Source organism: Peromyscus eremicus, chromosome 6, assembly GCF_949786415.1.
Source record: "Peromyscus eremicus chromosome 6, PerEre_H2_v1, whole genome shotgun sequence".
NCBI classification, from domain to species: Eukaryota; Metazoa; Chordata; class Mammalia; order Rodentia; family Cricetidae; genus Peromyscus; species Peromyscus eremicus.
The window spans coordinates 123,025,564-123,048,905 of NC_081421.1; the positions used below are offsets into that span (position 1 = coordinate 123,025,564).

Consider the following 23,342-nt stretch of genomic DNA (forward strand, 5'->3'; position numbering starts at 1 on the left):
CCAAACAAAAGAAGGAGTTTGCAGTTAAAGAGTTATAGACCTTAATAGGGTCAGTAGATACAATTGGTCTGTAGATTGCATGAAGGCCCCAGCCAATGAGACAAGTAAGGACATAAAATTAGCCAAATACTAGGCCAACTTCCTCCTGGGGGAAGGTGACTCTCAGCCTTATGTGGACCTTTTCCTAATACTACAAAAGCTGTATATGGCCGAGGGAAGCCCTCAACAGGTAAATCACAGCTGTGAAGACACAGTTTGGATTAGGAACAGGGCAGGTATCAGGCATCCCCTTTGTCTCTGGCACCCACAGTGACTATGACTGCACTGGTCTTCTCTGAACCTATTCTGACATGCAGAAATGACGCCAGCTCAGCTTCATTTTCTGGTCTTACTCTGTTCTCTGAAATTAGGACTAGGAGTCATGACACGAGGGAAATTACTAACCACATTTCTCCAGTGTTGTGTCATTTACTCTGTTTATTTAGAGATCTGAGTACAGAACTTAAGCCTGTAGTTCAGATCACACCCTAAAAGTACAGCCTCAGAGAGGGTCTCTTCCCATCACAGAGCTCTGCAGGAAAGAGGAGGACACCAGTCTCACAGGGTCAACTTTGGGCCCTTTGATAAGAGGAGAGTCTGAGGTATTTCTGCTCACAGCCAAGCTCATTCAGTGTTTCTGAATGTTCTGTCTGGCTACTTACCAAAACAGAGAAATCCCTCTCCCCTGGACAGGAAGTCCCATTTTATAGTTTCTGGTTGTTGTTTTCTCTACCAAAGAAATTTGTATACTTAGTACTAGCCTAGAAAAAATATATTTTTATTTTCCCTTAGAGGAATGTCCATCAACTCAAAACAAAACAACAAAACCCAAAGAGACACAGGCACTTCTACAAACAAGGCAGCCACAGAAAGGAGGAAAATACTGAGATTATATGAGCCACCCTCCAGTCTCCTTCAAACACACGGATTTTGACTTGACATCAAAAGAATTTTCAGTGGCTCATTTTTGTCTAAAGAAACAAGTTCCTGCATGACTTCCCTGGCCCTCCCTTCTAGGTTACCCTTCTGTGCACACTGCATCCACAAAAAACTTGTGGCCCAAACCCAGTCTCTTCTGGCTCCCTCTGCTAGCAATGTCCTTTACTCAGCTCTGTCTCTGGCAGACCTACTGTCTGTTTCCAAGTTACTCCTTCCATGAAACCTTCTCTGAAGTGCCCCAAAGAATGTTTACACGCCTTTTCTTCAGTATTTCCACAGTGCTTTATAAACACAGAGCAGGGCTTATTCCACTGGACAGTGTAATCTGTAATGCTTCTTACACACCAGACTCTACTTGACTAAAACTGCAGTAAGAGCTTCCTTTTTTTCTCTGACATCTTTATGCCATGCTCACTCTACACAAAGAAATGACATGTTTGGGCTGTGTGTGCTGGAACACTCCTGTAATGCCAACATGCAGAAGACATGGTCTTTTTTTTTTTTTAACATTTATTTATTTATTATGTATACAACATTCTGCCTGCATGTATGCCTGCACACCAGAAGAGGGTACCAGGTCTCATTATAGATGGCTGTGAGCCACCATGTGGTTGCTGGGAATTGAACTCAGGACCTCTGGAAGAGCAGCTAGTGCTCTTAACTTCTGATCCATCTCTTCAGCCCCCAAGAAGACATGCTTTTTACATGTATTTATTGTGTGTGTACATATGCATGTGTATGGGCACATATGCCATCGTATGCCTATAGAGCCAGAGGACAGTTTGTGGGCTTCAGTTTTTGTTCTCCACCATGTGGGCTCCAGGGGTCCCAAGTGGTCAGGCTTATGCCTTTATCCACTGAGCCATCTGGCCAGCTCGGATCTTGCTTTTAAGGCCAGTCTATGCTATACAGTGCTGTGGGATGTTCTGTACGCTGTGAATGTGTTGCTCTGATTTGGTTGATAAATAAAACGCTGATTGGCCAGTAGCCAGGCAGGAAGTATAGGCGGGATAAACAGACAAGGAGAATTCTGGGAAGAGGAAGGCTGAGTCAGGAGACGCCAGCCTGCCGTCCAGGGAGCAGCATGTAATGGACACAGGTAAAGCCACGGAACACATGACAACATACAGATTAACAGAAATGGACTGAGTTTAAGTATAAGAGCTAGTCAGTGGTAGGCCTGAGCTAATGGCCGAGCAGTTTTAATTAATATAAGCTTCTGAGTGATTATTTTATAAGCAGCTGCGGGGTCCGTGGGACTGGGCAGGACCAGAAAAAACTTCAGTTACCATACAGTGAGGCATCCATCTTAAACTAATCAAACAAACAAACTAAACAACAAAAGAAAAAAATGTTTTTCTAAATATGTATTCCAGACCTAAGATCCTTAGTTCATTGTGTTTAAAAAACAGATCGCCAGGCATTGGTGGTGCACACCTTTAATCCCAGCACTTGGGAGGCAGAGGCAGGTGGATCTCTGTGAGTTCGAGGCCAGCCTGGGCTACAGAGTAAGTTCCAGGAAAGGTGCAAAGCTACACAGAGAAACCCTGTCTCAGAAAACCAAATAAAAATAAAAATAAATAAATAAAAAACAGATCATATGGAGGCCTAATATCTAAAGTATGCATCTTTTATAGCAACATTTTTGAACAGTAAAACATTCCTGGTTTGTTTTTAAGGTTTAGATTTGTTCCTACACATCAGTGTAAAAGAATCTCAAAATCTTTGCATCAGCCAAAAAAATGCCCCCCAAAACAAAAAATACAGTCAACATTGATCATATTCATGGTTCTAGAGTTGCTTCTAATATTGATGTTGCAATCCATACTCTTATAAAAAAAGTAAGCATATAAAATGTAAAGCCTAATTAATTTTAAATGTAACTATGGATTAATAAGCCAGAGCTTTATTCATGTAAGCTCTATCAATTAAATAATGTCCACAAACTCCATATGTTATAAATCATGCTTATTTTTAAACTGGCATTATATCCAAAATTTGGTCCTATACAAAGAATCAAGAAAGAAAGTGGAGAATATATTGAGCTGGAGTGTCTCAGGGTTAGAACTTCTCCAGCACAGAAGACCCTGCACTTGATTCCTAGCACAAGAAGGAGAGGAGAGACACTACTAATTCCCGAATAGTTTATGTGATTCTCAGTCTGAATAACTCTACGATTCATATCACTACCTAAAAATAAGCCACCACTGAAACAAATAACACGCTACTAAAACAAATAGAACACACTACCAAAGCCTGAACTGACACATACCCAGTGGCAGATGTGTGATACAAACTCACACACATGAAGCCAACAGAACATTCCTGGGTGTCAGGCTCTAATCCTATATCCTACCAATCCCACAGTTTTGTGATCAACTGAAAAATAGTTTCTATCAAAATATATGAAAGATAACACAATAATGAAGATAATAAAGGTTTCTATTTACTCTAAGATATAGACATACTTTTCTTGTATATTTGGTATATGAAAATTGACATACTTATCATATATACACATAGAGAGAATAAAAACAGTATTTCTGAATCTACAATCCACTTGTACCACTTTTTTCAAAGTTTACAAGATTATTTACTTATTAAAGAAAAATGTAATTATGTAGATTACTATTATATATCTACTACTTGATATCTGTGGTATTTGAGTCTGTAAATGAACCCACAAATCCTCAGGAATAGCAGCAGATAAGCCAAGAATTAACTCACGTCCCAAACCAGATCTGTTTACTTTCAAGTTCTTTATCTTAGGCTCTTGAGCAGGCAAGCTCCAGTTACAAGATATGGAAAGAACAGGCAGGCGGGGAAGCTGAGGGAATTGCTCTGGAGGGAGCTCTGGCTCTGAGTCAACACTAAAAATACACTGTATTATTCGCCAATTGTTTCATATGAGGAAGACTTAACTGGTCAACCAGATTACGTGCAACCGAAGACCTGGCCTGCTCTTACTTCACTGAATCACATAACACAAAAGGTGCACGGTAAACAGTTCAATAAATACTTGCAAATTTATTCACTTACTTTTCTTATATTTATTTATGGGTTTGTGCATGTGGGGGTCAGAGGACAACCTGTGGGAGTTCAATTCTCTCTTTACAGCATGTGGGATTCAGGGGTTGTATATAGTGTCAGGCTTAGCAGCCTGCAAGCACTCAAACAAGCCAACAAATTGCCTTGTTTTTTTGAGACAGGTTCACTGTGTAGCCCTAGCTATCCCAGAACTCCCTATGTAGACCAACCAGGCTGGTCTCAAACTCGGGGATCTACCTCCCTCTGCCTCCCAACTGCTGCATTAAAGGTATATGTCACCATGTCTAACACAGACCAGAAAATCTTAATGTCACCATCTTATCTACTGATCCAAGTGCATGCAAAAATCACCTGCTTAAAAAAAAAAAATCATCCGCTAAACTCTGAAATGTGAGTTTCACAGTTTCTCAACCTAAGGCTTCCTCCAGCAGGTCTAAATCAATCTCAGGAATATGCATTGTGTGAAAACAGCAAGGGACTTGCTTCTTTCTCTTGCCACAGTCCCCCTAAGTAGTCCAGACTGGCCTCCAACTTTAGTCTTTGTGTGCCCCCTGCATGGATGCCAAGATGACAGTGATACACATCTTTGATAAGACTCACAGACCGAGTGATTTCTATAGCTAGTGGATGTGACATCAGGTACTGAAGAGCCCAAAGTGCAGAGCCCCCAAGGAAGCACCTGTCCCCCACCTGCCTAATGGGTTAAAGATGGGTAGAAATACATTTAACCGTTCTGCTGCATTTCTTTGCAAGCCTTTGTGTGTTCCTGAGCATGTGTGTGCGTTTGCAGGTGTGCACTCACGTGCAGAAGCTTAGATGTGGGGGCCAGAAGCTGATGGCAGCTATCTTTGCAAATCATCCTCCATCTTTCATTTTATCGTTTAAATTTGTTCTTTGACAATTTTATACGATTACATAGTGCATTCTGTTTCCTCTTACCTTCCCATGCTCTCATTTCCCCTCCTCCACACAGGTCCCTTTCCCGGATTCATGCCCCACCTCACTTTTTTTGGTTTTGTGATCCTCTGGTTTTAGCCATGACCTGCTGTGTGGGCAAGTGTTGGAGCCTTGTGAACTCCAAGGAAAGCGATAACTGTCCCTTACCCAGAATCAATCCGTTGCCCACAGTTCAGCTGGGAGGGAGAGGGTCCCATGAGTCCCTCCCCATCCATGATTGGTAGTTGACTGGTCAAGTCTCATGCAGGCCCAGTACAGGCAACCACAGCTGCTGGGAGCTCATATTTGCTAGGGCTGTGTCATGCCCTGACAATAGCATTTCCTGTCTTCTCTCTTACAGCTCTGACATTCCCTCTGTTCCCTCTGCTGTCCTGTTCCCTAAGCCTTGGAGGGACTGGTCTAAGTACCCTGTTTAGGGCACCTGATTTTTGGAGTCAGGGCTTCTCTCTGAACCAGGAGCTCACAGATTAGGAAAGCTAGCCACTGAGCTTCAGGGCTCTGCTTGTCTCCACTACTCCAAGGTTACGGGCCCAGATCAACCCAGCTGGCTTCCACATGGGCACTAGGGATGCACACTGAAGCCCGTCCTACCAAGCACGCTCTCTGCTTGCATTTCAAGTTGCTTCTCCCTGTGAAAAGTGTACACTGGTGGACCCTGAGGACCGGACCCTCTCTAAGCAGCTGGGGAACACAATGTAACCAACTAGTCACTGCACAGCTCTGACTGTGCTCCAGGACTTGCAGCAAGGTCTGGGCCTGCAAGCTCATCACTGCTGTGCAGAACCTGACCTCACTCTCCTAAACTAGACTGTAAGGAGGAGTCTCAATAGCAAGGCTAGATGAGTACCACCAAGACTAAGACAGGGGTCTCAATAGCAAGGCTAGATGAATACCAAGACTGTAAGACAGGGGTCTCAATAGCAAGGCTAGATGAGTACCACCAAGACTGTAAGACAGGGGTCTCAATAGCAAGGCTAGATGAGTACCACCAAGACTGTAAGACAGGGGTCTCAGTAGCTGCATGGGTAAGGCTGGTAGGAATTTCTCTCTCATCCAACCTTCTCTCCAGGAGGAAGTTATAGGAAGCCTCACCGCATTGTTCAACCCAGCTTACAAGAAAAGGGGGTTTAAAAAAATTAATACAATTCAAGAGCCAGGGGAGATGAATCAGTCAATAAAATATGAGTCAATACGTTTTTTTAAAAAGGAAAGAAATGGACAAGTTTGCTGGAGTTTGACAGAAAAACAAGGCAGGCAAGCTGGAGACCTTGGCAACGACCAGTGGTAGGGAGACAGAATCAGGGAGAACAGGCATGTGGCTTCACAACAGAAGTCTATGAGCAGCTGTATCAGGAGGAGGGACCGTGAGAGGAGAGAGAGAGAGAGAGAGAGAGAAAGAGAATGTCCAGAGTACCATACAGAAAGAAGGTATCTGGAAGGGGAAAAGAAACAGTGATCCTTTCTGGGCTAGGAAACAGGCAGTCTCAACAATGAGAGCTCTACGCAGAGGCATGGGCTTCTACGGCGTACATACCATCAAGGGATATTTATTCCTCTCATGCTCTTAACTTGTCCTCATGTGCCTCATGCTATGTCCAACCTCTCCCATTTCACATGATATTTCAAATCTAAAGGAGGGGCAAAATTGTGACGACTCCTCCCTCACTGCACACGGTGCTTCAAAGTCTAAGGAGGGACAGCTGGGACAGTTTCCATTTCTCTCTCCCTCTCCTCTCTTTCTCTTTTCTTTTCTTTTTCTCTCCTCTCCTCTCCTCTTCCCTCCCTCCCCTCTCCCCCCCTCCTCCCTCCCTCCCTCTCTCTCTCTTCCTTTCTGGTTTTTCAAATCAGGGTTTCTTTGTGTAACATCCTTGGCTGTCCTGAACTCCCTCTGTAGACCAGGCTGGCCTAAAACTCACAGAGATATGTCTGCCTTTGCCTCCCAAGTGCTGAGATTAAAGGCGTGCACCACCACCGCCCACATATTTTCCATTTCTTAAAATCAGTATGTTAACTGGGAAACAGGAGGTGGGGTCCAGAGATGATTATAAAGGATAGAGTGTGGTGGTATTGTGTTCCCCAAAATATTGTGTACCCTAATAAACTTATCTGGGATCAGAGACAGAACAGCCACTAGACACAAAGGCTAGAAAATGGTGGCACTCACACCTTTCTTTAATCCTAGCATTCCAGAGGTAGAAATCCCTCTGGATCTCTGTGAGTTCAAGGCCACATTGGAAACGGCCAGGCATGGTGACACATGCCTTTAATCCCAGGGAGTGGTGGTAGAAAGCAGAAAGGTATATAAGGCGTGAGGACCAGAAACTAGAAGCATTTGGCTGGTTAAGCTTTCAGGCTTCTAGCAGCACAGTTCAGCTGAGAGCCATTCGGATATGAGGACACAGAGGCTTCCAGTCTGAGGAAACAAGATCAGCTGAGAAGTTTGCCAGGTGAGGTTAGCTGTGGCTTGTTCTGTCTCTCTGACCATCCAGCATTTCACCCCAATAACTGGCCCCAGGTTTGATTTTATTAATAAGAACTTTTAAAGATTCCTGCTACAATAGAGGTCTGTCCTCCACCTCTAGGTAGAGATTTAAAACTGCTAACAAGACACGTGATACACAGGAAACTGGATCCTCTCTGGGGGTGCTAACCAAACCCCAAGACCAGAAAAAAAATTAATAGAAAGAATAAAGTATGAGTTGCTGTGGGATGGTCTGTATGTCAAGTGTGTTGCTGATTGGTCAATAAATAAATTACTGATTGGCCAGTGGCCAGGAAGGAAGTGTAGGCGGGACAAGGAGGAGAATAAAGCTGGGAAGTGGAAGGCTGAGTCAGAGACACTGCCAGCCGCACGATGACAAACAGCATGTGAAGATGCTGGTAAGCCACGAGCCATGTGGCAAGGTATAGATTTATAGAAATGGGTTAATTTAAGCTGTAAGAACAGTTAGCAAGAAGCCTGCCACGGCCATACAGTTTGTAACCAATATAAGTCTCTGTGTTTACTTGGTCGGGTCTGAGCGGCTGTGGGACTGGCAGGTGAGAGAGATTTGTCCTGACTGTGGGCCAGGCAGGAAAACTCTAGCTACAATGAGTCAATAAAGTGCTTGCCGCACAAGCTTGAGAACCTTAGTTTGGATCCCTGGTGTCCATGTATTAAAAAAGAAAGAGTTGGGCAGCGGTGGTGCAAGCCTTTAATCCCAGCACTCAGGAGGCAGAGGATCTCTGGGAGTTCGAAGCCAACCTGGTTTACAGAGTGAGTTCCAGGGCAGATAGGGCTACACAGAGAAACCCTGTCTCCAAAACCAAAAACAAACAAAGCCACTCGCTGTAGCATGTGTCCACAAGCTCAGTGCATGGTGAGTGGAGGCAGGAGAGTCTCTGAAGCTGGCTGGTCAGCTAGCCTAGCTAAGGTAACAACTCCAGGATCAGAGACCCGTCCATACACAGGAACGCATATTCACCAGCACATCACCATGGTGCACACCACACACACACCAGTACATCACCATGGTGCATACACCACACACATATATACAAACACACACACACACCAGTACATCACCATAGTATATAACATACAGACACATCACACACACACACACACACACACACACACACACACACACACAAAGAGAGATATCTTCTTTCAGTAAATGCAAATGTTATTATTATAAAAAAATATAATTAATTCACAGGAAAGATACTATTGTCTAGAAAATAGGACTGAACAATATTACTGCAAAGCAAGTTACAAACATATTACATTCATCTCCCCATAAGTATGCACTTTGTAAAAATCATCTTAGAATAGGCCTTTTAAACAGCTGGAATAAATACAATAATAAATAGAAGCAAGGGCAGTGTTTGCCTTTCTCAAACATGTGATCTCAAGCGTTCTATGAATTAACGTCAAAGGTCTTGGTCTTCTATGCTTGTTTTTGGTACTGAAGCTGCATGCAGTGGGACTCCCACGAGGTAAGCTCCCCACCAGCCAGCTACAGCACAGTCCTCCTTCTGCTCTTTGAGACAAGGCCTCACCAACATGGCCAGTCTGTCCTTGAACTTACTCTGAAAGCCTAGCCAGGCCTTGAAGTTGTGTGTTCTTGGCTTGGCCTCCCAAGCTGGGATTACAGGCTGGCAAAACCTGGCCAGGCTAATCCTACATCTTCTAGATAAACTAAGTCTAAGGAAAGGTCAAGGCTTGGGGTGGAGGCAGGATATTAGGCCAAGCCTGCTCAGCTTCCAAGCTTATATTCATAACTAACTACTAAACTATACTGGTCATTTTACCTAGAACTAAAACCATCCTGGGCTTGGCTAATTGCACATTCAGACATTGTTTTTCTGCAATGTTTTCTATATAAAGTTTAAAAATATATAACAGGGCTGGAGAAATGTCTCAGCAGTTAAGAGCTCTCACTGCTCTCCTAGAGGACCAAATTCAGTCCCCAGCTCCATAGTCCTGGCTCACAAGCTCCTGTAACTCTAGTTCTAGATCTGATGCCTCTTCTGGCCTACACAGGCACCCACATACACATGTACACCCCAACACACACATAAGTAAAAATATTTTTTAAAAATTATAATATATAATGCATTTAATCCCAGCACACAGGAGGCCGAGGTGGGGGATCTCTGAGTTCAAGGCCAGCCTGGTCTACAGAGTGAGCTCCAGTACAGCCAGGGATACATAAGAAAACCCTGTTTTGAAAATAAACAAAATTTATAATAGCTATCCAGACTTTGTGGCACACACCTGCAATTGAATCATTTGGAAGACTAAGGCAGGAGGATTGTGAATTGGAAGCCAGCCCAAGCTAAACAATGAGTTTAAAGCCTGCACTGGATATACAGGGAGACCATATCTGAAAAACAATTTGTACAATTATAAAATCACCACTGTTAATAATCTGTAAAACAGAAACTATGAATAAACACAGTCCTAAACATCTGGACGCTATGAGGTAGAAGCCCTTACACACTCATGTACATTTTCACTATTATTTCAAGTGTTTTGTGAGTAACTGTCAAGGTTTTTTTCACTCTGAGTTACAGTGGCAGGTGTATGCAAAATGTGCCAGAAGTGTTGGCTTAAAATTAACTCTCAGTTCAAGAGGCAGCACAGAATGGCATTTATGAGTCATTGGTCTCCAAACTGGAGGTAAGGTGTGCTGCCCCCTAGCGATTTCAACAGCACATTCAACAATAAGCCTCTCAGAAGTGAGTGAGGAAGGGTCACGGGTTAGCAGAGACCTAATTCAAACCTTTACTTCATCCGCTGTGACTAAAGTCTGTAACAAGAAGGGTAGAACAGACACCTATTGTTTACGCCAAGACTAAGACGTTAGTACATAAAGGTTTAGAGCTATGGAGGGCTAGAAAGATGGCTCAGTGGCTAAGAGCACTTGCTGCTCTTCCCGAAGACCTGGGTTCAATCCCCAGCATCCCCAGGTGGCTCACAACCTTTGTAACTCCAGTTCCAGAGGACCTGACATCCTCTTCTGACCTCTGCAGGTACCAGGCACACCCACGGTACACAAAGAGACATACAAGCAAGCAAAACATCCATATACATAAAAAAAAAAAAAAGCTTAGAAACATATCTAATGACGACTTGCTAATTCAGAAAGAAAATGCCAGCACAAAACCAGGAAAAAAAAGAAATCAATCATAGGATATGAGGTGGTTACATTCATTGGAGGAACAACCCCCCGCCTCCGCCGCCGTGTGTGTGTTTGGTGTGTTTGTGCGGTTTATATGTATGTCTGTGTGCTTGTGTATGGGCCTATAAGCACATATGGGTGCTTGTATACCGAGGGCAACGGCTGATGTCAGGTGTTTTCCTGAGTTATTTTCCATGTATATGTTTTCAGTCAGCATCTGTCACTGAACCAGGAGCTCACCAATTCAGACAAGCTAGCTAGCCAGTGAGTCCAGGGTTCCACCCGTGTCCATTTCCCCAAAGCTTGGGTAACAGGCGCACACTTTCATGTGGGTTCTGGGAGTCCATCTCAGGCCTCATGCCTGGCCAGCACTCTGCATCAAGCCATTTCCAGCCTCACTCAAGCATGTTTCTGTTTTGTTTTTGTTTTTTGTTACAGGGTTTCTCTGTGTAGTCCTGGCTGTCCTGGAACTCCCTCTGTAGACCAGGCTGGCCTCAAACTCACAGAGATCCGCCTGCCTCTGCCTCCTGAGTGCTGGGATTAAAGGCGTGCGCCACCACCGCCCAGCTCAAGCATGTTTTTAAGATTTATTTGTATGTTATGTGCATGAGTGTTCTGCCTACACGTATGTCTGTGTGCATGTGTACCGTGGTTGTTAGCTTCCATGGGGTGCTGAAACAAAGCCAGGGTCCTCTCCAAGAGCACCAAGTGCTTTGAACTGGTGAGCCACCTCCTGAGCCCTCAAATATATATTTTTTAAATTTATTTTACGTGCATGGGTGCTTTGCCTAAAAGCATGTCTGTGCACCATGTGCAAGCCTGGTGCCTTGGAGACCAAAAGAGGACACTGGATCCCCTGGGGCTGGAATTACAGAGGGTTGTGAGCTGCCATCTGGATGCTGGGAATTGAACTTGAGTCCTCTAGAGGAACAGCCAGTGCTCTTAACCACTGAACCACCTCTCCAGCCCCTCAGACGTATTATTAATGAACAAATTATTATAATGAAATCTGATTTAAGGTTTTGTTCTTGCTGTTTGAGATAAGGTGTTGTTATATAGTCCAGCTGGCCTAGAACTCGTTATGTAGATCAGGCTGGCCTAAAAATTCAGATATCTGCCGACTCTGTCTCCCTGAGAACTAAGAGTAAAGGTACGTACCACCACATCTGGCTTAAGTATGTTTCACTTACTTATTTTTTTTTTATTTTATGTGCGCAAGTGTTCTTGCCGGCATGTCTGTACACCGCAAGCATGACCACCTTCCGAGGCCAGAGAGGGCATTAGACCTCCTGGAAATGGAGTCACAGACAGTTATTGGCCCTCATGTGGCTGCCGGGAGGTGAACTTGGGTCCTCCGGAAGAGCAGTCAGCGCTCTTGACCACTAAGACATCCCTCCAGCCCGTAAGTATGTTTTTAAACCACAAAATAAGAGGCTGGAGATGTAGCTCAGCTGGTAGAGTGCTCCTCTAGGATGCTCAGGTCTCTGAGTTTTATTATTAGCACCAAGCATGGTTGTGGATACACAGTGAGTTCAAGACCAGCCTGGAATACATGAGAACTTGTCTTGTGTTAAAGAAAAAAAAAATGGAGCTTGGGATGTAGCTCAGTGGTAAAACGCTTAGTATAGGTATTGTTTCTCAATAAACACACTGTTATCTAAAAAGAAACATGGGGCGTGAGGATGCTCTGTGGTTAAGAGCACTTGCTGCTCTTGCAGAGAACAGAACCTGTGTTCAGTTCCCAGCACTTACATAGTGGCTGATATCCACCTGTAACTCCAGTTCCTCAGGATTTGATCTATATACATAAACACTCAGGCACATATACGTACATATGAAAATAAATAACTATATTTTTAAAAAGAAACATGTTAATAAACATACTAAAATGGTTGTGCTAAGAAGATCTGAACACCCTCTTTAACTGTACTCATAGTATTAAGTTGGCATAAATAACTGCTGCAGAGATGGGCCAAATGTACGAGTATAGTTCCTGTTGGAACTCTGAATTTTAAATTGGTACAAGAAGATCCCACTACTGTCAATGAAATCTGACCCACAGGCTCTCCTCTCCAGAGCTAAGAAGAGACTTGTGAGTGAATGTGAATCAACTATGACCTGCTGAATCAGCACAGGCTCCGAATGATGTGACAGCACATCGGCCTCCTCTTCAGCAGAGCCCACAGTTCCCTGAGTCACAGTAGGTAAATACACTTACAGTCAGCGGGACTTGTACTGCAGTACAACAAAGCACCCTATGGCCTCTTTACTGGTCAAGGTGAAACTATGTGAAATGAGAGTATGTTGGGTTTCCAGTTGGTTGATCAGGAAGTGTCGTGTGACAGCTGACAGACTGTCAACTTAGCAGGATCACCTTAGAGACAAACCTCTGGGCGTGTCTGTGAAGTGGTTTCTAGGCTGAGTGAAATGAGGAAAGAAGATCCACCCTAAACGTTAGCAGCACCATGCAAGGACAGGTCCCAAAGTGAATTGGGAGAGAAAGTGAGCTAATACCAGCATTCATCTCCCTGCTTCCTGCCTAAAAATGCATGTGGATCACTTCCTGCATGTTCGCGGGGCCACGTGCGATCAAACTGTGAGTCACAGCCCTTCCTTCAGGTGTCTTTGTCAAGTATGTCACAGCGACAAAAAATGCAACAGTCTTTCCTCACTGTCAGCAAAACTATTAACACATCCATTATGCCTACATAATAATGGTGGGGGCGCTGAAAAGATTCATCTTATACCTTCAAAATGTATAAAATCTCTTAAGAATTCTAATTTTTTTAAAGTTTGTTCTAAACTCCATTTTTTTTTTTTTTAGAATTGCATTGATTGATTGATTGATTGATTGAGTGTGTGTTTCAAACTTCCAGGGGATGTTCAGAACTTGGCAGCACAGGAGACACCAGAGCCCGAAGTTAAGAATGGTACCAATGTCACCTGAAGCTGAAACTTGGCTTCAAGGCCTCTTTTTTTAATTTGCAAACTTTTTTGGTAAAGGTTTAAGTCTTTATCTAACAATCGTATGGTTTTTAAAAGCCTCAAGTTGCAAGAATGCTGGAGGGAAAGAGAAGATAGGAAAGGAAAACAGTAATTAAGGTAGCTTTCTGGTTGATTCAGTCCCCAGCACCACATAAGGCAAGCACGGTAGTGCAAACCACTGAGGAGGTAGAGGTAGGAGGATCACAAGTTCAGGCTCATCCTCAGCTGCCTCAAAAGACAAAGCAGGGCCTGGCTCACAGGTTGGGAGCACTGGCTATTCTTCCAGAGGACCCAGGTTCCATTCCCAGCACCCACATTGTGGTTTACAACTTTTTGTGGCTTCATCCAGGGGATCTGACACCCTCTTCTGGTCTCCTAGGGCACTGGGCACAAATGTGGTGCACAGACATACATGCAGACAAAATTCCCATACACATAAAAGAAAAACATAAGACAGGAGAATAGACAAAAAAAATTATTTCCACAAAACATGTGAAATGTGTCCTGGAGACTTGAGGGCCTGACAGAAAAGAAAGATGCTTGAGTTAACCAGATTCCCACACACGTATGGAGGAAGAAAATCTTTGTTAAAAAGCAGGGTGTCTGGGAAGACAGCTCAGTGAGAGAAGTGTTTGCCACGCGAGCATGAAGACCCGGGTTCGGATCCCCAGCACCCACTCGAAAGCCATGTTTGGTGATGCGTGTCTATAAGGAGACAGGCAGATCCCTAGAGCTCACTGGCAAATCTGCATAGCCAATTGGTGAGCACCAGGTTCGCAAGAGACTGTCTCTCAAAGAATCAAGTGGAAAGCAATTGAGGGAGACACCTGGTGCTGACTTCCTGCCCACAGGCATATAAGTCTGTGGCAGAGCATTCAACCAGTGTGTACAAGCCCCATGTTACATCCTCAGCATTGGAAAATTAAAAAAAAAAAAGAAAGTAAGACCCCCACAAAATACTATCACCCTCAGAACTGAATCTTCTTGCTTCTGCAGTATGTGGTTCCCAGGGTGCCTACCTCCTCCAAGCTTTACACCGCTATGGTGGATTTCTCAGACAGACTCTGCCCACAAAGTTCATAGTCAGCCTTCCTATTCGAAGACGTAGCTCAGTCTTACAAGCAGTTAGGCAACACAGTACACCGATTAAGACTATGAACTCTTCTTCTTTCCTCTCCCCTTTTCTCACCTGGAAATAGGATGATTCCACACAGGGTTTTATGAGCATCCTTCTGCTTCAGTTCTTTATAAGATAAGGTCCTACTACTATGTATCCCAGGTGGCTTGCTGGACACTGGCACTGGACAGTTGGCCTTGATTTCATGCTCCTGCCTTAGCCTCCTGGGTGCTGATGGCACTTGTCACGCATCATACATTTTCACTGAGAATGGTGCTTGACTCAGAGCAGAAAGTGTGCTCGACATGAAGTGCTCAGCAAAGATCCTGGCACAAGATGGCTAGTACGCAAGGTGGCTGTCATAGGCTCAAGCAATCCTCCTGCCTCAGTGTACCAAAGTAGCTAGGACTATAGATAAGATACAATCAGATCATGACCTAAATTACTTAAAAAAATTTTTTTCCAGCATTTGGGAACAGAGGCAGGCTGATCTCTGTAAATTCCAGGACAGTCTGGTCTACACAATGAGTTCCAGGTCAGCCTGAGCTACACAGTGAGTTCCAGGACAGCCTGAGCTACACAGTGAGTTTCAGGACAGCCTGAGCTACACAGTGAGTTCTAGGACAGCCAGTGCTATGTCCCAAAAATACATCAACAAGAACAACAACAACACCACCAAACCAAACAAAATGCATAACATAATTTTGCCTTTTTTCAATCTCTTTTAAAAAAACGTTTTATTTTTACTTCCTGTATATGAGTGGTTTGCCTAAAAATATGTCTGGGCACCAAGTGCATGTCTGATGCTTAAAAAGATCAGAGGAAGGTGCTGGATCCCTCATGACTGGAGGTTGTAAGCTGCCATGTGGGTGCAGGCAATGAAACCTGAGTTCTCTGAAAAAGCAACAGATGCTCTTAACCCCTGGACCATCTCTGCAGCACCAGCCCCCTCGTTCCCTAATTCAATCTTAAGAGAAATTTACAGAAAGAAACAATGTTAAATCATTCCTTTCTTCCAAATGTCATTCACCAAATCTTCTCAGACCTTTCCTCTCAGTGCTTGGGAGGCTGAGGCAGGCAGCCGGGCCAGCCTGGTTTATGAGCTCTGGACAGCCTGGCTACAGCAGACACTTTTTCTCCTTGGACATTTCATAAAACATTTCTAACTTAATACATAAGACACTTGAGAAAATGACTTCAATATATAGAAGAAAAAATCCACAGGTTTCAGACAACCACAGAAACCTCTCTCTACCTTACCTGTATCGTTTGCAAGAGAGTTAGGGTCAGATCCCCCAAGGGTAGCTTCAAACTCCTCCTGGAGACGATAGGCCCTTTGCAGCAGGGCTTCAAGCTTATGGATGAATTCTGCACTAATTATATCCTACAAAGAGAAAAGAACAGTCACACACAACAACTATCACACTCACGTTAACACTCTAAACACAGAATGTGACTTCCACAGAGAAACTCACCATGTAGATAGAGCTGGTGCTGGGTTCACGGGTGCCCGGGGCCAAACCTAATCATAAAATTCCAGCCATACCTATTGTTTTTGTAATAGAGAGGCAGAACTGGGTCCTGACTGATCCTTTAAGTAGACTAAGAGTTTTCAGACTTGAGCTTATATAAAAATTGCCCAGAAGATTTGCTAAATTAGATTTAGTGCCCCTTGTCCTGGCTCCTGGTTCCACAATCCACTCCAATTTTGAAATGATCAGTAAAGACCCAGTTCTACCTTCTGTATTACAAAACCAATATCAATTCATTGCATCTAATTCACTGCACCTGCTGCATCTACACGTCCTAGGGAAGTCTGCACACTTGAAGGTTTGGCACTGGAGAGCTGGCCAACAGCTCAGAGCGCTGGGTGCTTTGGCAGAGGACCTGGGTTTGATTCTCAGCACCTGCATGGCAGCTCACACCGGTTTGCAACTCTAGTCCCAGAAGACCCAACACTCTCTTCTGCATGCAGCTGGCACACTCATGGTACACATACATACATGCAGGAAAAACACTTATCTGTATAAAATAATAAAACATTTTTTAAAAAACCAAAAGTGCGTAAAAGCTCGGACAGAAAATGCCCAGCCAGAAGCCCTTCATGCTGGGCACGATCCCAGCACTGGGGAAACAGAGGCAGACAAGCTCTGAGTGTTTCAGACCAGCCTCGTCTACTAAAAGTCCTAAGTCAGCAGGGGCTACATAGTGAGACCCTATCTCAAATCAAAACAAAACAAAAGCCTAGGGGCTGGAGAGATGGCTCAGTGGTTAAGAGCACTGGCTTTTCTTCCAAAGGTCCTGAGTTCAATTCCCAGCAACCACATGGTGGCTCACAACCATCTATGAGATCTGATGCCCTCTTCTGGCCTGCAGGCAAAACATGCAGGCAGAATACTATATATATATATATATATATATATATATATATATATATATATATATATATATATATATATAATATTTAAAAAAGCCCACAAGTCTCTCACGTAGTCCCAAGCTGGAAAAGCAAACAACTTGTATTAAGTGCCCAGAAAGAGGCGCTTCCAATAATCCGAAGCAGGCCGTCCTTACGTCTACGCTTTCTTCAGCAATGGCATCTCCGGCTCCCAGCTTAACAGAGCTGCAGGCTTCCTCTTCAGCCTGTCTACTGCGGAAGGTCAGAGCTTGTTCCCATCGATGCAATGCCTCTTCAAACAATTCCATACCTAAAGATGAAGAGCAGAGTGACTGTAAACGAGCAAACCCCATTTCCTCAACATGTAAAACGACAAAAACAGAAACCGGAAGGGAAGTCACAGACGGGGACTACTATTGCTGTGATAGGTATGATCATGTGGTGTGTAGGCTTGCAGGAGGAGTGTGTTTATGCTACAGGCTAAAGGTGCCCGAAAATGCTGTAAGCAGAGCTTGATGGGCCGTTCTGGAGGAAGTGTGGAAGACCGGAATGCAGAAAGAGACGCAGCCGATGGCAGCAGGCTCGTGAGGTTTCACAAAGGAATAAGGGCTCTATTGGGAACTGTGCAAAGGGTTACTGAACTTACATCCTCACAAAGAATCCAGCTGCTCTCTGGCCATGTCAAGAGATCCTTTGTGAGACTGAATCAATACGTAATGAACTAGAGGGGTGTAGTGGGACACACCTTTAAGCTCAGCACTCGGGAGGCAGAGGCAGGTGGATCTGAGTTCAAGGCCAGCCTTGTCTACAGAGTGAGTTCCAGGTAAATCATATTACAAGTCTAACAGAGAGGTTTGGGCAGCTGGGACACACAGATAAGAGTGTGATATAAAGAGTGATGTCATGGAGGAGTGATGTTGTCACAAGCCCAGGGCATGCTGGGAGCCACGAGACATGGAAGAGGACAGTACTGCATCCTCTCACAGGTCTCCTAAGAAATGCGGCTAATTGACACCTTGATTTCAGCTCAGTAATAATGATTTTGGACTTCTGGCTCCAGAACTCTGAGTGAACTGCTGGGGGTTTTTTTGTTGTTGTTGTTGTTGTTGTTGTTTTTTTAAAGTCTCTGTATTTAAGGTAATTTATTATATCACAATATATAATATAATTTATTATATCTCAAGAAACTAGTACAGCTGGTGATGTTATATAGCATAGATTCAACAGACATAGGCCATTTTAAAATTACAGTTGATTCTCTTAGAAGAAATCACTGGTTTTGGTTTTTCTTTTTTTCTTTTCACCCGTAGTGCTGGGGATCAAACCCAGGACACTAACATAGCAGCCTAGCTCTCTGCCACTGAGCACCACCCCAGCCCCAACTAACTTTCCTTTTACCTTCAAATGAAACCTGATGACAATGTCTTAGAACTCAGAAGTTCTTTACCCACCCATCAGGTACAAATTCTCGGGAGTGGTCACAGGAATGTTAACAAGTTTGATGTCATCCTCATCTGCTTTGTCCCAGGAATTAGAATTTCCACAAGCACAGCTATGACAGGAATTAACACTCTGAACCTGAAATGAAGACCAAGGAAAGTGGATCATCACGCATGCATGGGTACACACACACACACACACACACACACACACACACACACACACACACACACACGTGCGGTCTCCTATATAGCCAGCAATGACCTTGAATGTTTCATCCTTCTGCCTCTACCTCCCACGTGCTGGGATTACAGGTGTGTGCCACTATACCTGGTTTTTATGCAGTGCTAGGGAGAGAGCCCAGGGTTTCCATGCCAGGAAAACACTATCCTGATTCAAACCTGCTATGGTAGTTTATATTTACCAATTATTTACATATGTTCGATAATTATAGTCCAGGTAAGTTCTACCTGAAGAAATAATTCTGATTATATTCAAACTTAGTACTCACGTGACTCTTAACTTCTCTGGCCCTGTTGTTAAAAAATACATAAGTAGAACAATATTTTGAAAATAAATCAATATTTTCACCAAAAATCAGGTGACTACTTGACAAACCTTTACTGTGTCAGTACTTATAGATGCTAACTACACCAACCTATACTCTGTCTTTGGGGATTCGGACAATGTTAAATGATGATGTAGAGGTGCCCCTTCTCTAATAAAACCTGCTGTGCCAACCATGCCAGTCACTGCCCGCAGATGATCCCAGTCTCTAACTCCAGCTCTGTTCTCTGGAGAGAAATCTAAATGCAGATCTCGTGCCTTTGGTGACTCCACTTGCTTTTCTGCTGGCATCATAAACTTAATATGATGAGTCCAGCCTTCCTCCCGCAGAAAAAATTCCTCCTCCAAGTTCACCAATACCTCCATTCCCATAATTTCTCAAATTTTAAAAAAGGAAGTCATTTTTAAAACAACCCTTACCACATCTTTAGATTTCATTTTTTTAATTTATTTTTATTTTTAATTATGTATATGCATGGGTGCCTGTGTGGAGCTGTTTGCACATAGGTGCAGTTGCCCAAGGGAGTCAGGAGACTGTTAGATCCCCTAGAGCTGGAGTTACAAGTGGTTATGAGTTGCTCAGCATAGGTGCTGAGATCCAAACTCAGGTCCTCTGCAAGAGCAGGACATCCTCCTGGCTACCGAGCTGGCTCCTGCTCCCTTGACCTCATTCATCAAGTTTTGTGGACCTAGATCCCGACTGCCTTCTGAGTCACCACCCTGATGTAAGTACTACCTGCTGTCCGAAAGGCAGAACCCGCCTCACAGCCTTTAGTGGAATGGAAGCCGGCTGAGCAAAAGCAAAGAGGTGACTGAAGTCGTCCCCTGCAGCTTCTTCCGCTAAGAGAGGCGCTTTAACACTCACTTGGGAAATGCCGGGCTGAGGCTGTGCAGCTGCAGGAGTGTTATCTGTGCCATGCTGTCAGCTCACAGAACTGCAAGTCTGCAAACCCCCAGTAGAGGTGTTCCTACTCTGCCCCAAGTCTTCAGATTTTAGCGACTTTTCACTGGGCACAGGTGACTCTGACTCCACAGTCTAGCGACTCAGGAGGCTAAGGTAACAGAACGACTTGAGCCCAAAAGTACAGGGAGAGCTCGACAAGTCAAGGAGACCCTGTCCCCCACGTGCTGGAATCACAGGCATGGGCCATCACATCCAGTCCAGGCAAAAGGATGCCTGCACATCAAAGCTATTCTCAAAGGACCAAATGGACCGTATCACTTACTCAGTGAAACTGGACACCAGCAGCAAAGGAAACAGACTCAACCAGACTGTCCCCTAAGAGCAGCAGATATGTGATACTTAAGCTAATAAGAGATATGTAAGCAAATGTAAGAATAATAATAATAAAGTACGTTTTTCTTACAGAGGCTAAGCTCTGGGCAGAACCCGAGTACTTGCTGAAAAGTCCTCCATTAGCGTAGTTACAAGACTGAGATCCTTTGTCCTTGGTGGAACTTAGTGACAAGGTCAAGTTCTGTCTACTACTGGAGCAGCTGGAACCTGGTAAACAAACACACCAAAACCAAAAGCATCAGCAATTCCAACAGTAACTTTCAGGGAAAAAATTCAGGTTATATTCGTTCAGAAAGCACCTGATTTTTTTTTTTTAGAACTCATTTTATTCAGGCACATAAATTATTAGATGTACAACATTATTAAAATATACATTTCTAATGTTTGTATGTTATATATACAAATACCAGATTTTATAACCAAGTAAAACATTCGGCAAACTGTTCAGGAAAGTTTTGAATGACTTACTATAATCAGTGTAAAACTATTGGCAACTACCTCACAAGCTGTCAGTGTAAAATGTAAGCACTTTGTTCCCTAAATTACAACTTCTCCTTAAATGTGTTTGGTTCTGTGCACTTCTGACCCCTCCACCACTTGCACACTCATCTGCAGAGTACACACCAGGTCTAGCTTCTCTCAGCAAGACAGGGCAGACTCTTCTGTTTCAAATTCCAGTACACATATGTTATATGACCTTGGTAACTTCTTCATATGCTAGTGTTTTAAATACATAAATGAGAAGAACATGGCACTGTAGTTATCATTCATAGAGCTACAATAAAAATTATATAAAATGCTGAATATAGTGCTTGTCTGAGATCTAATAAAATCTCAATAAATAACAAACAATGATTCACTCTGTGTGCTGATGAATAAATCACAAAACCACAAAATAGCCGGGCGGTGGTGGCGCACGCCTTTAATCCCAGCACTCGGGAGGCAGAGCCAGATGGATCTCAGTGAGTTCGAGGCCAGCCTGGGCTACCAAGTGAGTTCCAGGAAAAGGCGCAAAGCTGCACAGAGAAACCCTGTCTCGAAAAACCAAAAAAAAAAAAAAAAAAACCCACAAAATACATGAAACAGTAAAATACTAAGACATCTAGCCTGGCCAAGGAATTATTATTATTATTGTTGTTGTGTGTGTGAGAGGATCAAAAGTTCAAAGCCAGCCTCAGAACACAGTGCTGTGGAATAATTCTTTTGTTCACCATGAATATGTATTACTCTAATTGGTTAATAAAGAGTTGACTGGCAACAGCTAGGCAGGATTTTCAGGGCAGAGAGAACCCTGGGAAGAAGAGCAGAGTCTGAGGAGTCAGAGGAGATGCCGTGAGACACAGAGAGGGAGCAGGATGGGAGGTACATAGATGAGTTAAACAAGTCTCAGGGCAGCACATAGACAAATAGAAATGGGTTAATTTAAGTTATAAAAGCTAGCTAAAAACTAGTCTAAGCTATTGGCCGGAGCATTTATAATTACTATTAAGTCTCTGTGTGGTTAATTGGGGAGTGGCTGGTGGGACAGAAAAGTTCAACTACAACATAGTGAAGTCAAGGCCAGCTGGGGCTACATAATACTGTCAAAAAAATCTCATAAATAAAAAAAAATCACAAACAACATAAAGGTAACAGAGACAGAATTCAATTACAGTATATTTGTACAAATGTAATAATTACTATGTTTTACAAATGACAACATACAATTGACTTAGAATGATATTCTCATACATTATCAAATACTTCAAAAGCAGGTTGTGAATGTAGTACCATGGTTCTACAGTTTTTTTTTAATTTATATATATATATATATATATATATATATATATATATATATATTTTTTTTTTTTTTTTTTTTCGAGACAGGATTTCTCTGTGTAGCTTTGCGCCTTTCCTGGGACTCACTTGGTAGCCCAGGCTGGCCTCGAACTCACAGAGATCCGCCTGGCTCTGCCTCCCGAGTGCTGGGATTAAAGGTGTGCGCCACCACCGCCCGGCTAAATTTTTATATTTTTAAAATATGTATATATGTATCAGTGTGTGGGTATGTTCACATGAGTGAGGTACTCAGAGGCCAGTGGTATCAGATCCTTTGAAGCTGCCAGATGTGGATGCTGAGAAGGGAATTCAGTTCCTCTGGAAGAACGGTTCTCAATCATAACAGCTGTGCCATCTCTCCAGCCTCTGAAACTGTATTTTACTACATAATCTATTGACACGTACTTTTTGTTTTGTTTTGTTTTTCAAGACAGGGTTTCTTTGTGTAACAATAGCTCTCGCTGTTCTGGAACTCCCTCTGTAGCCCAGGCTGGCCTTGAACTCGTAGAAATCTGCCTGCCTCTGCCTCCCAAGTGCTGGGATTAAAGGTGTGCGTCACCACTGTCCTGTGACAGGCATCAAATTTTAAGTCAGTATACTTATATGTAGATGTACTTGTAGAGATGTGCTGTGGAATGGTCTGTATGTCAAATGTGTTGCTGATTGATCAATAAATAAATCACTGATTGGCCAGTGGCCAGGCAGGAAGTATAGGCGGGACTAACAGAGAGGAGAATTGAGAGAACAGGAAGCTGGGTGAGAGAGACACTGCCAGCTGCCGTCAGGACAAGGAAGATGTAAAGTACCGGTAAGCCACAAGCCACGTGGCAAGGTATAGATTTATAGAAATGGATTAATTTAAGCTGTAAGAACAGTTAGCAAGAAGCTTGCCACGGCCATACAGTTTGTAACCAATATAAGTCTCTGTGTTTACTTGGTCGGGTCTGAGCAGCTGTGGGTCTGGCAGGTGAGAGAGATTTGTCCTGAGGTGGGCCAGGCAGGAAAACTCAAGCTACAAGATGTATAACAAAGAATTGTCAGCCATGACTTCTGTGTGGTAGGACCCTAAGT

The 23,342-nt window shown here is 43.5% G+C and overlaps 1 protein-coding gene across 1 annotated transcript in view; it reads right to left on the bottom strand.

The window, feature by feature from the left end:
• The window catches only part of Miga1 (mitoguardin 1), a 57,020-nt gene that overhangs the window by 30,440 nt on the left and 3,238 nt on the right, over nucleotides 1-23,342 (bottom strand). The window contains exons 3-6 of the mRNA XM_059266465.1: nucleotides 20,524-20,660; nucleotides 18,601-18,727; nucleotides 17,326-17,459; nucleotides 16,012-16,135 (exon numbers count right to left, since the gene is read on the bottom strand). Coding sequence (XP_059122448.1) covers nucleotides 16,012-16,135; nucleotides 17,326-17,459; nucleotides 18,601-18,727; nucleotides 20,524-20,660 — 522 coding nt within the window. The remainder of the gene's footprint in view (nucleotides 1-16,011; nucleotides 16,136-17,325; nucleotides 17,460-18,600; nucleotides 18,728-20,523; nucleotides 20,661-23,342) is intronic.